This window comes from Tenrec ecaudatus, chromosome 1 (genome assembly GCF_050624435.1).
Source record: "Tenrec ecaudatus isolate mTenEca1 chromosome 1, mTenEca1.hap1, whole genome shotgun sequence".
NCBI classification, from domain to species: domain Eukaryota; kingdom Metazoa; phylum Chordata; class Mammalia; order Afrosoricida; family Tenrecidae; genus Tenrec; species Tenrec ecaudatus.
In genome coordinates, this window is record NC_134530.1 from 49,480,598 (window position 1) to 49,496,273 (window position 15,676).

At 44.4% G+C, this 15,676-nt stretch overlaps 1 protein-coding gene across 4 annotated transcripts in view; it reads left to right on the top strand.

Moving 5' to 3' along the window:
• Positions 1 to 15,676, top strand: part of CEP85 (centrosomal protein 85) — a 34,120-nt gene that overhangs the window by 11,382 nt on the left and 7,062 nt on the right. For 3 of the 4 annotated variants that reach the window (XM_075552721.1, XM_075552733.1, XM_075552728.1), the window contains exons 4-9: positions 4,870 to 5,564; positions 6,501 to 6,634; positions 7,208 to 7,325; positions 8,522 to 8,707; positions 14,166 to 14,318; positions 14,970 to 15,112. In XM_075552721.1, the coding sequence (XP_075408836.1) occupies positions 4,870 to 5,564; positions 6,501 to 6,634; positions 7,208 to 7,325; positions 8,522 to 8,707; positions 14,166 to 14,318; positions 14,970 to 15,112 (1,429 nt within the window). The remainder of the gene's footprint in view (positions 1 to 4,869; positions 5,565 to 6,500; positions 6,635 to 7,207; positions 7,326 to 8,521; positions 8,708 to 14,165; positions 14,319 to 14,969; positions 15,113 to 15,676) is intronic. The other variant, XM_075552738.1, reaches the window with a different exon arrangement.

Here is a 15,676-nt window from a genome sequence, read left to right on the forward strand (position 1 = left end):
TGCTCTTGGTATCCACTGTCCTAAAGGAAACAACTTTAACAGGTTTTTTCCCCTCAAGTTTTTACCCTGTTGCCAGATTGATCTTGTTAAAAACTTAATTTCACATAGTTTCTCTTTCCTGCAAGTTCTCAATTGTTCCTGTTACTTGAAGGGTGAAATTCAGAGGCCTCACTTCTTTGTGCTCTGGCCTTACCCTTCCCAATGAAACCTATTACCCACAGTCACTGGGCACCTTGTCCCAGCCAGCTCTGTTGTCACACTCTGTTAGAAAAGTATGTATTTTTAAAAACCAATCTTGCCATTTTCCCCCATCTTTAAGTTGTGTTAGTCCCACCTCCTCTCACCCCTCCCTGATATTCAGCTTATTCAAGATCTAGTGTCATCCTACAGCTTCCTCCATTCCTTCCACCCCTTTCTGATCTCCTTTTCTTGCAGTCTTACATTGTAGGGGCTCTGCCTCCTTTTTTGATCCTTAATTAAGAACTGCCAGACAATACTTTATAAGTATATATATATATTTCCCCCTCTGTTATAAGTCCCTAGAGGGCAGAGGATCTAATGATAATAACTAAATACCATTGTTGGAGCAAATTTTATCAGTATTATTTTCATTACTACACTTAAAACCCCTATGAAATATTTTTCCATTTACAAATTTCAAAGTAAGTGAATGACTTGATTAAAACTGTAAAACTAATAACCGTGGATACTGTAAATGGAAAACATAGCTACTGCATACCCTCTAGGATGGCAGTATTGGCAAATATGCAGAGAAGTTAGAACCTGTATACATTCAGTGGGGCAATTTGGCCCAACAATTCTACTCATAGGTATATACTAAAAACAAGTATTCATACTTCCACATAAAATGTTTACATGAATGCTCGCAGTATTGCCTGTAATAGTCAAAAAAGTAGAAATAACAAATGTTCATCAACTGATAAATAAAATATGATAGATATAATGAAATATTGCCCAGCTTTAATGAGAAATGTGCTGGTACATGCTACAAAATACATGAGCCAAAAAGATGTTTAAAAAAAAGTGGAAGCCCACCTATTTGTATAAGTGAGCGGGTATGTTTTTTTTATTTATATGCAATGCCCAGCATAGGCCAGTCTGTACAGTGAGATAATGGATGAGTGGTTGCTTGGCACTGAGGAGGTTGGGGACTATGAGGAGGCTACAGAGTAAAGCGTTTCTTTGGGGAGGCTGAAAGTAGTGATGGTGGTGGTGGTTGCACAGTTCTGAATCTATTACTTTATATGGCTACATTGTGTGGTATGTAAATTAGATCCCAATAAACCTTGTCTAAAAAGAGTAATTTAGAAACGTTTGGGGGGAAATGAAAGGAATGAAGAGGGAAAAACACCCACAACTCTATTAATGATACTTACTCTTAGATACCCTGGCACTTTTCACAACCATGTGTATGTGGAGGTGATGATCAGTAAATGCTGAGTAGAATTAATCATGAATATTGAGGTAGAGAGAACTTTAAAAATCACTCAATCTAGCTCCTCTATGCTGGTAAAAAATAAAAATTCCCTGGGGGCATAAATAATATACTAAAGCTCTCACAGCTGGTTGTCAGACCTCTAGTCTCCCGACTTTTAACATCCCTTGTGCAATCAAAAGTACTACTGTCCCTGTAAAAGTAAGTGTTCTCTACCTATTAAACTGTAGTGTGGCTGAGTAAGACAAATGAGAAGATCAGAGCTGATCAATACTTATAATTCTGGAAAAGTTACATCTATCACCTCGTTAGCTGATGTGCTTGGTGTTTAAGAAAGAGAGAAACAGAAGAGTCGCCCACTTTCCAAGGTAGATGTGTTTGGCAGGAGCAAAGGAAAAGTCACAAAACCCCCAAGGAGTCCCCCAAAATAGACTTAAGACTAGGAGAGGCAGTTCCCGAAACCCCCCAGGACCGGTGGGGAGATAGTCGTAAAGGTGAGTGGACAAACCAGGAATGTTTTGTTTTTTGTCTCTGTTATTGTTGCTTTGCCTGCCAATGTAAGATAAGGCATGGGAAGCAAGCCCAAGGAGAAAGCAACAGACTGACAGTTCTGGAGGGAACTAGGGAGAGGAGGAGGCAGGGGAAAGGAGGACGCAGGGGAAAGGAGTGGTGAACAAGCAACGCCATAGATGGGAACAACTAGGATATTAAAAGCAACAATGAGGAAGATGTCGAGATTCTGTAGTTGGAACAACAGCAATCTAGCTGAGAGGAATTACTAAGAGGCAGAAGATGGTGGGACAGGAGGAAGGTAAAAGGAAACGGGAAAGATCTAGGAAGCAAAGCTATTAATATAGGTATAAACATCAGTGTACACTTAGATAAATGTATTAATGCATAAAAATTGCGGTATTGGCCTATGTACACATGTTTATATGGCAATACATTGAGGAAATGGATGGGCTTTGGGCCTCTGCTCAAGCCCTCCCTCAACACAAGAACACTTTGTTGTAACAATCTATGATGCCCTCCTCCGGATGATGTCTGAAGACCAATATGGAGGCATAAGCAAACAAGCGGCTTGTAGCAGAGACACAACCAGCCCACGTGGAAGAAGCACACCAGCCTGTGCCATCATGAGGTGTGGATGGAATAGGTAACAGGCACCAGAAGACCCAAACAACAAAAAAGCACATTGTTGAGAATGACGGGGGTTGGAGCAGAGACCCAAAACCCATGTGTAGACAATAGGACGTCCCATCACAGAAGGGTCACAAGGAAGGGATGAGTCAACCAGGCACAGTATAACACCAATGAAACACACAGTACTCCTCTGGTTCTTTGAAGCTTCCTCAACCCCCACTACCATGACCCTAGTACTGCCTTTAAGTTCTGGCTAGACCGGAACATGTATACTGGTACAGATGAGAGCTCACGACGCCTGGAATCCAGGTCAGATAAACCCCTCAGGAACCAGAAATGGGAGTAGCAATACTAGGAGGGTAGGGAAAAGGTTGGGGAAGGAAGGGGAAACACGCAATGATTGATGCATAATCCTCACCCCCAGGGAGATGAACAACAGAAATGTGGGTGAAGGGAGAAAGTAGTCAGTGTAAGATATGAAAACATGGGGTGGTGGTGGGCGGGGCGGGGGGGGATGAGCTGATCCCAAGGGCTCAAGTAGAAAGCAAATGTTTTGAGAATGATGGCAACAAATGTGCTTGACCCAATGGATGGATGGATGGATTGTCATAAGAGTTATACAAGCCCCCAATAAAATGATTAAATTTTTAAAAAAATGAAAACAATAATTTATCAAGGAGTCCCAAGGGTGGGAAGATGGGTGAGGGAGGACAAAAAGAGCTGATACCAAGGGCTCAAATAGAAATAAATGTTTAGAAAATGAGGATGGCAACATATGTACAGATATGCTTGATGACAGTTGATGTATGGAATGTAGTAAGAACCCCAAATAAAGTGATCTAAAGAAAAAGATGTATTTGGGAAAGGACAGATAGGGTTTTTTTAATCGTTTTATTAGGGGCTCATATAACTCTTATCACAGTCCATACATACATCAATCGTGTAAAGCACATTTGTACATTCATTGCCCTCATCATTCTCAAAACATTTGCTCTCCACTTAAGCCCCTGGCATCAGTTCCTCATTTTTCCCCTCCCTCCCCGCTCCCCTTCCCTCATGAACCCTTGATAATTTACAAATTATTATTTTGTCATATCTTGCCCTGGACAGATAGTTTTATTCGCCGTCCCCTTACTTGCTTTCTTGTGTTGAGCATGGTAACAGGTTATGCTCTTCCACATTCCTGCCTTGTCATTTGCTTGCAGTCACTACCCTGACGCAGTGGTTCTGTGGTCTCGTAGTGTTTCTCAGGGCAGCGCTTGAAAGTTAGAAATAGGTAAAAATATGACGTTCCGCAGGGCTTCTCCAAAGACCAGGCAGGAGTCCAATGGAAGCAAACCCAGTCTAAAGGAAAAGTTAAAAATCATAGTTAGACACCCCCTCCCTCGAGGGGCACGGACCAGGATTGTAGGTGAAGGAATGTAAATAACAACACACACTACACTTAAGGGTTTGCGAGGGGGGAGGGGGCATAAAGAGGAGCTATAGCAAAGGGCTCATGAAAAGAGAGAGTTTTGAAATTATTGATGGCAACATTTGTACATGTCCACTTGATGTATGGGTTGTTATATATAAGAGCCCCCAATAAAGTGATTTATTAATACAAGATAAAATCATAGTTAGATACCAACAATGGAACAAGTGTGAAAAGCCAAAAAGAAAAGAGTGGATTTCAGTTTGTGCCCACTTGAGAGTGCTCACTGTGCTCGAGTGAAACCTGAGCGTTACTAAGAATAACCTCCTAAAGTCAGGTCTGGGGTGGGAGGAGAGAGACCAGAGCCCTGGCTCAGATGCCATATTCCCTGCCCTGGAGGCCGAACACGTTCATCTTATTCTTCGGAGATAGTTTCAACTCATTGCTCACCTTTACTGGGCTCTGGAAGCCCTTGGAAAGCGGATTTTTATTAGATTGGAATACAGCCCAGAGTTGTCCATCTTCCAGAAGCGTAGGACCTAATACATTTCTTTTAAGTAAGTGGTTTTTGTTTTGTTTTCTTAAATAGTTTGGTTTCTAGCTTTGTTTGTTGACTGCCGGGATTTTTTTTACTCCAGTACATGAAAGTGAAGCCAGGGTTGCCTTTTGTTGGTTGTACTTTGTGAACTTGGTGAATGTCATTTGAGATTGTGGAACACACATCTCCCTCCCTGTCAGACTGCTGTGCCTTTTTGCCTGACACTTGTAATGATAGTGCCCTCTGCCCGGTCTTACGACAGGCAGAGAACCTCTGGCTCTTTCAGTGTTGGCTTATGGAAGACTGTTCTCTTTGCAGATTTTTGCAGCTCGGGTGGCAGCCCTTCTTTCCAGCCCATCAAAAATCACGTGACCATTCCAACAGCCCATGTGATGCCTTCTACTCTGGGGACCTCTCCTGCCAAGCCAAGTTCTTTACCTTCTGGCGCCTCTTCCTCCAAACCGCCTCTGTCAGGGTCAGCTGGAAGCGTGGGAATGACAAGAAATGGAGACCTGGCAACAGTGAAGCGTGGCCCAGCTCTGTCGAGAGATCTGCTGTATCTTTGTGGGGCTGCTGGAGAAAACGGAGTTGAGCATTCCTGGTTTCCAGCAGTGGGCCATGAGAGAGAGAAAGAGGTGAGGAAGTTTGAGGTTCCCAACATGGAGGCCACCCTCAATCAATCAACGATAATGGAGACACTCTATTCAGATCCCCACTACCGAGTCCACTTCCACAATCCACGAGCGGACTCAAACAAGGAGCTGTACAAAGTATTGCCTGAGTCCAAGAAGGCACCAGGCAGTGGATCAGTGTGTGAGCGGAATGGACCGCACCCGAGCAGCACTGGGCTGCTTCCTCTGGGACTCCAGCCGGCTCCTGGGCTCTCCAAACCGCTACCCTCTCAGGTATGGCTGCCGAGTTCTGACCCTTGGCATCCCCGTGAGCGATCCTGTGAGCTCAGCACTTGTCGGCAGCAGCTGGAGTTGATCCGTTTACAAATGGAGCAGATGCAGGTAGAGGCTCTTCTTTCCTTGGATTTTGCAATTTCTGTGCAGCTCTTGTAATAACTATATTGCTTTTGTCATATATATAAAGAAAATATAGTTGGTAAGAACAAATGAAGTTGATGGAAATGAAGACTGACTTGTAGCCTATTGACCTTTCAGTATGTCTAAACCAGATAGATTCTCCACTGTAGAGAGCTAGGTAGGAGGGAAAGGCAGAGGCCAACCCGGACTGTGCGCTTCTTTCATGTGCAATGTTATGTAATCCTCCCAGCACCCTGAGGAGGGAAACATACAAACTCACCAGGTTCTTAGAATAAGTGGTCTCTGTCCAGGATCGCAGAGCTAGGATGTAATCATCGTCTTTAACCCAACCCTGTGTTCATGCCCACTGTGCTGTTTGTGTTTTGATCACCTTTCAGCCACACACCAATCTTATAAAGTGAACAAGAGCACATGCAAGGAACTGACATCTCAAGCCATATAAGACCAAAAGGGCATTTGCTCAAAACAAACTTAGAAGGCAGGAAGAACAGGAGAAGCAGACAAATGGGAACAGGGAACTGAAGTAGGAAGTGTGGGAAGAGCCCTCTTACACTGAGAAAACTTCCAACAAATGTCACAGAACAATAGAAAATTCCTCTTCTCCTCCCCTGACTTGTAAGGACATCTTACCTTCTGGTTGCTTCTGTTGCTAGATACTGAAAGATAACTGGCCTGTTTATAGAAACTGGAGCCTTTCGGAGCAGAGAGTGTCCAGCTGGCAGAAGCCTCCTGGGCGGCAGGTTCTTTCTAGTCGTACATCAGAGCTAAAATTATTTCATAAACGCTGGGCCTGCTCAGGCTGACCCAAACAGTCTGATGGCAGAACTGGGTGTTGCTCATGTGTTGTCAGGTGCCTGTAGGTCCGGTTCAAACCTCCTCTTGACCCTGCTTGTCTTCTAGCTTCAGAACGGAGCTGTGTGTCACCATCCCACGGCTTTTGTTCCTTCGCTGCCCACTTTGGAGCCAGCACAGTGGATCAGTATCCTGAACAGTAATGAACACCACCTGAAAGAGAAGGAGCTCCTCATTGACAAGTAAGGGGCATGGGGTGCTGCAGGACCAGCCTCTGCTATCCCAGCTCCCACTGAGGACGCCTGCTGATGCCCAAGCCTTGCCTGATGGTAGAAGCAAGCGGTTTGATGAAGCAGACTAGTCATAGATCTGGCAGACCAGGTGTAGTTCTCTGCAGTGACCCTAGGGGATGCCTGAGTGGGCAGCTGCTTCACTGCAGCTGATCTTTGCTCATGTTCCCAGTCAGCTTTGCCATTTGCTCTTCATCCTTCAGCAAAACAGTGCCTCCATAACGCACGGTTTTGGCTTATGTCGTGTCACTTGGGCCGTCTTTCGAAGAAACTGCCTAAGGAGAGTGACTAGGGTGCAGAGTCAATTCTGACTCAGCGGCCCCAAAGCTTCCTGGAGCGTAGACCTTTATGGGAGCCCATCACCAGGTCTTTTCTCCTGTAGAGTACCATTGATCTTGGTTAGAAGCCAAGCACTTGGCCTGACCATTGTGCCACTAGAGCCCCTCAAAGGAAAGTTGGGGAGGAACTTCTATTACAAGCAGACTAATGTCAAGACCCTAAACCCAATCCTACTTGTTTTTGCAGGCAACGGAAACACATCTCACAGCTGGAACAGAGAGTGCGAGAGAGCGAACTACAGGTCCATAGTGCCCTTTTGGGCCGTCCCGCTCCCCTGGGGGATGTCTGCTTGCTGAGGCTGCAGGTAAACACTGTCAGCCTGGAGGGCATTCTGCTGACCATCACTTCTTGGCACAGTTAGGTTATCTAGAAAAATTTTAAAGGACCTTCCTTCAAAGAGTAAGCATCCTAATTATAAAAGCACCCCTGCTGTGCCCTTATGGGGCAGAAGAGGCTTGTAGAATCGTGTGAGAAAAATCATTAAGCCTTGGTGTCGGGACAGTCCTTAGAGACGAGATGAGGACGGCAGAGAAGGAGTAGATAGTAAGCCCTAGGGTAGGGCGCTGTGCTATGCCAGCTCAGGCCAAATGGAGGGCGCCACAGGGTGCTGGAGGACTTAGAGCCATTCTCGTTTTGCTGCCCCATGTGCAGGAGCAGCTGAAGGAAGCCATGTGCATACAGAGGTAAAAGGTTGGGTGCTGATGGCTAGAAAAGAAGCCTCCTGGACTGGCCACCAGGCTTCTGCAGTTTGGACTTTTGAGTGAATGAATATTAAATGATGTAGCTATTTAATATTGCTATTTCCTGAACTTGTTAAGATAGTGTTTTATCTCATAGGATCAGAATGTTAGTGTAGGAAGGGTCCTTAGCTAAAATCTACTTTGATCTTCCAATTTACTGGTGAAAAATACTGGGGCCAAGGAGGAGGAAGAACCTAAGGTCTTAAAGAAAAAAAGGTGGGGGCAGGGACTCAGTCTTCTCTACCTTGTCCTAAGTTCTTTACATTGTACTATTGATACAAAATTCCTGGTAATTGTTTTAAGACAGTGTTTCTCAAATTTCAGCGCCAGGCAGAAGCCCCTAGAACAGGGGTTCTCAATCTGTGGGCCGTGACCTTTGGGGGTTGAACAACCCTTTCACAGGTGTCACCCAATTCGTAACAGTAGCAAAATGACAGTGATGAAGTAGCAACGAAAATAATTTTATGGTTGGGGGGGATCACCACACATGAGGAACTGTGTTAAAGGGTCACAGCATTAGGAAGGTTGAGAACCACTGCCCTAGAGGGCTTGGTAAAGCATAAATTATTGGGCCCACCTTAGTTCAGTGGGTGGTCCGGGAGTTGAGCCCAAGAATTTGCGTTTCTAATGATTTTCCAAGTAGTACTGATGCTGTTGGTTGTAGGACCACCCCTTGAAAACCACTGCTTGGAATAAGGAATATATATATATAAGCTTGTGAAGGCAGGCAACAGTTACATGTTGAGAATCTTTCTGGCAGGAACTGCAGCGAGAGAACACTTTCTTGCGTGCACAGTTTGCACAGAAGACTGACGCCTTGAGCAAAGAAAAGATGGAGCTTGAAAAGAAACTCTCTGCTTCAGAAGTGGAAGTGCAGCTCCTCAGAGAGTCCCTCAAAGTGGCACTGCAGAAGCATTCGGAAGAGGGGAAGAAGCAGGATGAGAGGGTGAGCTGAGGAAATGACCCCTCTGGAAAGGAGAAGAGTCAGACTTCTGCACCAGCCGAGACTGTATGTGGCCTCCAATTCCAGAACCAAGGAGTAGCTAGTGGGGGGAGACCTTTCATAGGCTTCTTACTCAGGATCTTCCTGCTAGAAATGGAATCCTGCCTTTCTGCCTCTGGAAGCAAAGCCACCAAAGTCAAGACAAATTACATATATCCCTCCCTGTCCTCGTTTGTCAATGGTACTGCCAACCAGCCTGCACTGAAAACTAGCCTGGGCAATCATGCCAGATGGCACTGGTGCATAGTGTTTAAATCCGTCTTCCCCTCTGCCAAATTCCATCATTTAGTAGGGCTTCTCTTAACCCAGCTTAAAAAGCAGAGAAAAATTCCATATGTGCAGACTTAAGTTTTGCCAGTGACTCTTAAAATTGCTCTGGCATCATAGATTGGTCATAAAAGAAGCTGGTTTAAAATCTTCTGGTTGTGAGAGTACCTCCTTTCACAGCTTGTTGAAATGCAGGTGTTCTTGGGGAAATCAGTATAATGTTTAGTTCTGGATCACAGGCATCTAATCAGTGCTTCTCAAACTGTAATGTGCTTAAGACTTGCTTGGGGATCTGTTAAAAAGTGCAGATCCTATTTCAGTAGTTGTAGGTGGTGCCTGAGATCCTGTATTTCTAACAAGCTCTCTGGAAAGGGAGCTATGGTGCTGTGACTCCAGCAAGGACTTAAAGGACTTGTTTTAACAAGAAAGTTTTTGTTGTTTAAATTTTATTGGGGGGCTCGTACAACTCATCACCATACACACATAATACATACATACATACATGCATCCATTTTGTCAAGAACATTTGTACATCTGTTGCCATCATCATTCTCATAACATTTTCTTTCCACTTGAGCCCTTGGTATCAGCTCATTTTCCCCTCCTTGCCCCACCCTCCTTCACGAATCTTGATAATTTATAAACTATTATTATGTTTTTATGCCTTACACTGTTGTCTGTCCCCCAGGGAGGGGGCTATTTGTAGATCCATTCCCCCTTTCTACCTCACCTTCTTCCCCTTCCCCTCATTGTATTGCTACTCTCATTGGTCCTGAGGGATTTATCAGTTCTGAATTCCCTGTTTCCATTTCTTATCTGTACCAGTGTACATCTTCTGGTCTATCCAGATTTGTAAGGTAGAATTGGTATCATGATAGTAGGGAGAAGGAAGCATTAAAGAACTAGAGGAAAGTTGTAGGTTTCATCATTGTTATACTGTACCCTGAGATCCTTCTGTAAGGGAATGTCCTGTTGGCTACAGATGGGCTTTGGGTCTCCACTCCGCACTCCCCCTCATTTACAAGATAATGATGTTCTTTGATACCTGATCCCATTGACATTTCATGACTATACAGGATGGTGTGCTGCTTCCATGTGGGCTTTGTTGCTTCTCAGCTAGATGGCCGCTTGTTTGTCTTTAAACCTTTGACCACAGACTCTATATATCTTTTGATAGCCAGGCACCATCAGCGATTTTCATCACCTTTGCTTATGCACCCACTTCCTTTTTCAACAATCATGTCGGGAAGGTGAGCATCATGGAATGCCAGTTTAAAAGAACAAAGTATTCTGGCATTGGAGTACTTGGGTAGAGGCCCAATGTCCATCTGCTACCTTAATACTAAACCCATAAATATATGAACATAGATCTATTTTCCCAGCATCATATAAATATATTTACATATGTACATGCCTGTATTTAGGCCTCTATAAATGTCCTTTGCCTCCTAGTTCCTTCCTCTATTTCCTTTTACTTTCCTTTTGTCCCACTATCATGTTCAGCCTTCATTTGGGTTTCAGTAAGTCCTCTTGGTTACATTACCCTAATCAAGTCCTACCAAGCCTCCTTACAACCTCTTTACCATTGATTTTTGGATCACTTGTTGTTCCTTTGTCCCTGGGGTTAATACCCACTTTGTTTTCCCCACCTCCCCCGCAACTGTTGGTCTTTTGTTTTCTCCTCCAGGTTGTTTTTCCTGCCTATCTTATCTAGATAGACCTGCAGAGATAATAAGTACAAAAAACAAGACAGAGCAAAACAAAGAACAAAACAACAAAAAGCCAAGACCCCAAAAAAGAAAAGCCTGTAAATAGTTCAAGGAGTGTTTGTTGACCTTCAGAAGTGGTTTCCGGTCAGTCTGATGGAGTGCCACGTCCTAGCCCCACAGTCTTATTTTTGATACTCCCTTGGGACTGTGTTGCTCTGTTCCCCTTGCTGTTCTGTTGCATACCCTTAGTGTTTCACCTCTTTGGTGGGGTCAGATTGGGTGCAGTTCCCGCACTGTCTCCCCAGGTTGTCCCCCATAGCACTATGAGTCAGTGAGGGATGTTGTGTCTCATGGTGGGGCCAGCCCTATGGGCCTCTCTGTTTGGCTGCTCTGAGCAGGGATATCCTCAGGGTTGGTGGGCCAGAATGTGCTCCATTCTCTCTTCCTCCCCCTTCATTTGCTCCTGTGTGCTCTGATCAGATATGTCCATCTCCCTGAGCTGTAGCTTCAGTGCTGTCCTCTGAAGTGAATTCTTCTGGCGGAGGTGGGGGAGGGTTGTCTATATAGTTGGGATTGGGGCCGGCCCCTCAGACCTCTCTGTTGGTTCCCTGCTTCGTGCTGATATGTTGCATTCACATGTCTTGGAACACCGGGTTGGTCCCTCTTTCCCTGTGGAGATATAAGCAATACCTTCTCATTGGGTGGGTTAGTGTCCTGTTCCCTTGCTACCCATGTCTTTTTTTTTTTTAAAGAAAGTTTTAATGAAAAAAAAATGTGTCAAACTAATCAAATACAAATAGGTATATAATATAAAGTGCAGTAGAACCCTGGACCTCGACGCTAAACCGGTCTAGAAGGAGCATTGACATGCAATGTAGTTGAGTTCCAAATCAATTTTTCCCATAAGAAATAACTGAAAATTGATTAATCTGTTCTCATCCACCAAGTTTTTACCCTAACCTTGCCTTTTTATACAAAACATTACACAGAAATTTCGAAGTAAATACCGGTAAGTTCAGAGTTCAATATTACTTAAATAAGAAACACAACATTAAAGTGTTTTAACTACAGTGTGGCCCATACCTTGAGATTGATGAGGATCTGGATCTGTGGACATGGATGTGGAGAGGAGCTATCGAGAGGGATTGTTTGGAAGGGGAATCCCCTTCCATAAAAGTCAGCTGGTAGCTGTTTTCAGTTTTTCCCCTTTGCCTTTTTTTCACTAGGACCTGGCTGGCTTTCTCTGAAAAGAAAAATCTGTCTAATGTGGTCTGCTGTTTTCTAAAAGGGTTTACTAAATTATTTTCAACAATGTCGATAACATGGTTAACCATTTCCTTATGATGATTCTTTTCAACAAATTCTTTATCAAGACCCATGGTTTTTTAATCTAAAAACAGGACAAAAGCCACAAAAACTAAGAAAATTATAGCAGAATGCTTGGAACACAGCCGCAAAAGGTTTAAACAATGCGTATTAACAACGCCAGCTAACGCCAAGTGACCAAAAACACAAACTGCTTTTGTTTACAAAAATTATGTGCATTGGATTCCAATGTTTTGTTCGAGCTCCAGTGCACAATTTTCTGGACATTTTGTGTGGAAATTTGGTTATGGAGTGTTGAGTGCTGGGTTCTACTGCAGTAGTGTGTCCCTCAACCCTCTCCCACAAGGCAGGTCATCCTCAGTCCTCTTTCCCTGAGATGTACTGTATATACTTGAGTGTAAGCCGAGCGGAATATCAGCCGAGGCACCTAATTTTACCACTAAAAATGTGCTGAAAAACTTAGCTTATACACGAGTATATATGGTACCTCTTAATTCTTGAGTTGTGTGCTGTGCTTTTGTTCCATTTTTTAAAAACCCATTTGAAAAAATCCATTTACGGTATTTTCGAGAGTCATAGGTGAAGTAGCCTCACTGAAGATGTTGGACGTCTCCTGCTGGAGTTCCTGCAGCTCTCTCATTGTCCTCTGTTGTGGTGTCCTTCACGTCGAACGAAGCTGGGTGATCTGGAAGCAGTGGACACCCATATTTCAAAGCTGCACAGACGCTCTCGGGGTCATGGTGGTTCTTGGTAGTTCCTGGTGGACTTCATTGTAGGGTGATCAGACTTAGACTACCTGTTTCACCTGGGGACCTTCATGTGTCAGCGTGTCGTGTCTTAACTCTCTAGAGGATAATCTTCCATCTGCAGCCTGGTGAGGAGGCTGGAGTCAGGAATTCTTTGATCTTTTGGGTCTCAGTGATGAAATTGGGCTTGGGAGTCCTAGAGCTTATATAAATATAGACTTCACTTCTACTGGTTTTCAACCCAATGCTTCAGAGACTGACTTCCAGTGAATCTCCCCACTTTCAGGCCAGTGGCTGATATCTTTGTCCAGAGGTACCTAGTGAGAATCTCTGCAGAGTTGTGAGAGACTCCTGCTAGGGCTTGTACCTCCTCTGATTCTCTGCCCTCTCATTTGCAAAACTTGTTGAACTTTTTCGTTTGCTTTTGTCTCTTATCCTGCACTCTATTTTTTGAGGTTAATATTTTCCTCGTGATAGCTGTTTTGGAAAGAATAAATGTTTGTGGCCCTTTGACCATTTTGTACCTTCAGAGTTGGTTATCAGCATTGTGAATGAGCTTCCTAGGAATGAGTGATTAAAATGTGAAGCTTAGTGTGCTGTCTTATCCTTGGCTTAGTGCTGTCTCTGCCACCTCGTTGCAATCTGTGGGTCTGCCTCAGCTTTTCTCTGCTTTCTAGCCAAAGCGAAAACCCTCCCTAGTGAAGGAAAAACATCTCTATTCAGCATATATTAAAGAATAGAGTGCCTGCATTGTGCTTAGCATTTCACCAGGTGCTAGAGATACAGTGACTAAAGTGAACACAGCCCCTCCCCTCAATCTGCTGACCTTCTCCTTAGCTTTTCCAAATGATTGCTTCTCTTTTTATTGGTTGCGGTGTGTAGGGAAGAATACGTGACCTTTTTCACCAGAACTGATCAAACTGGTTTGGCAGTATTTGGCCTACTGCCCCCTTTTCAGGAAACTTTTTTTTTTTAACTTGGGAATGTTTTACTAAGTAAATTAAAATATTTTTGTCCTTGCCCCATAATACAGGGTAAATTGTACAGGTATGCTTTGCAGCCTCCTGTATCTTTCTAGCCGCCACCCAGGGTCAGCCATGCACACTTGGGAAAAGTGCTACCAAGTGTTTTTAAGCTGCCCTATAAAGAGACTTTTCCTCTGTCCCCGAGTAGAAAGTTCAATTGTGGAAACTATGAACGTCATGCCCGAACCCAAACCCAAATGTGGTGAGTTTCCTGCCAGTGAAACCATTGCCACACCACCAAGGGCAGAGACAGTGGTCACTTTGAAAAGGGTGGGTGCTCAGGGTCCTAGAGCCAGCAGAGATAGGCTCTTGTCATTTCCTTTTCTAGGTAAAGGGTCGTGATAAACACATAAATAATCTGAAAAAGAAATGTCAGAAAGAATCCGAGCAGAACCGGGAGAAGCAGCAACGTATTGAGACTCTGGAGCGCTATTTAGCTGACCTGCCCACCCTGGAAGATCATCAGAAGCAGAGCCAACAGGTAATAGCACTATCTGGGCACACCTGTGGCAGGCAGGATCACCTTCTCAGCATCTGTGACATAGAGTTTGCCTGATGGCTTCTAAAAAGCAGGGCTTCAAAGCAGGTCATTTTGGACTTGACAGCCACCGCCAGCCACCTCCACCACTACCACTAAAAATTTGTATTTCTACCAAAACCCAAACCACACTGCCACTGAGTTGATTTCAACTCACAGTCTGTAAGACAGAGTGGAACTGGCCCTTGGGGTTTCTAAGACACTCCATTTGGACGAGAGTGGATAATCTCTGGTGCCTGTGGAGCAACTGGTGGATTGAAGTTGCCGATCCTGCAGTGAACAGCTCAGTGGAGAAGCTACCATGCCGCCAGAGCGTCTATATCCACTCCAGGTGGAATCAGTCAGAACCTATATGTCTAACAAGGACTCCAGGGGAAGCTTATGTACACATCAGAGTCACCCGGGCTTCTAGAAGGGTCACCAAAACTCTCACAAGGAATCTAACTTAAACTAGTTATAAAAGCCTTGATTAAAGAAATACCAAGAAGCATGTCTAAATTTAAATCTATCAAATTTGCAATTGGGCTGGAAATGTCTAAAGGTAGCCAAAGTCTTCCTTGCTTGTTGGTCTAAATGTGGGATCCTATTTGTCAGCTGAAGGAATCTGAGCTGCGGAGCACAGAGCTGCAAGAGAAAATGACGGAGCTGGAAAGCTTGCTGGAAGAGACGCAGGCAGCCTGCAGGGACAAGGAGGCACAACTGGAAAGCCTGCGACACAGAGAAGCCACTGGACCAAGGTAAATACTGCAGTGGGATCAAAGGAAAAGGAAGTGGCGCACACTGAGTGCTGGTCTGGGTGGTCCTACATGCATCTGGACTTTGGGGAAATCAGTTTACTTCGCTGAACTTTGGTTTCTTTAGATTGTGAGTCACATGAAAGCCTCTTAGGGAGTAAATATAAGGAGGCTTCAAAAAGTTCCTAGGAACAGTGGAATGAAAAGGTGGCGGTGAGGGCTGTGCAGCAGGGCTTGTCGTGTGCCCGCTGGAAGGACGGCACCGTGTGGAAGGAGGCCTGGGGGCGTAGGTGGTTACATGTTGGGCTGCTATCCACAAGGGCCTTGGTTCAAAACCACCAGCTGCTCCAGCCTCAGAAGTGCTCAGGCGATTCTACCTGCTATGTGTCAGAATTGAGTCTGGCCCTGAGTTTGGTTTGTTTTGAAATACAAATGTGGAGTGAATGGAGGAACGTTATAAACTAGAAATTAGGTATTTACGTGTTTATAGAAGTAGATCCTTGTGAGGTGTAAGGGTTTATTTACACTTCAACCTTGTAAGCAAAAGGTTGCCAGGAGCCATGTTTG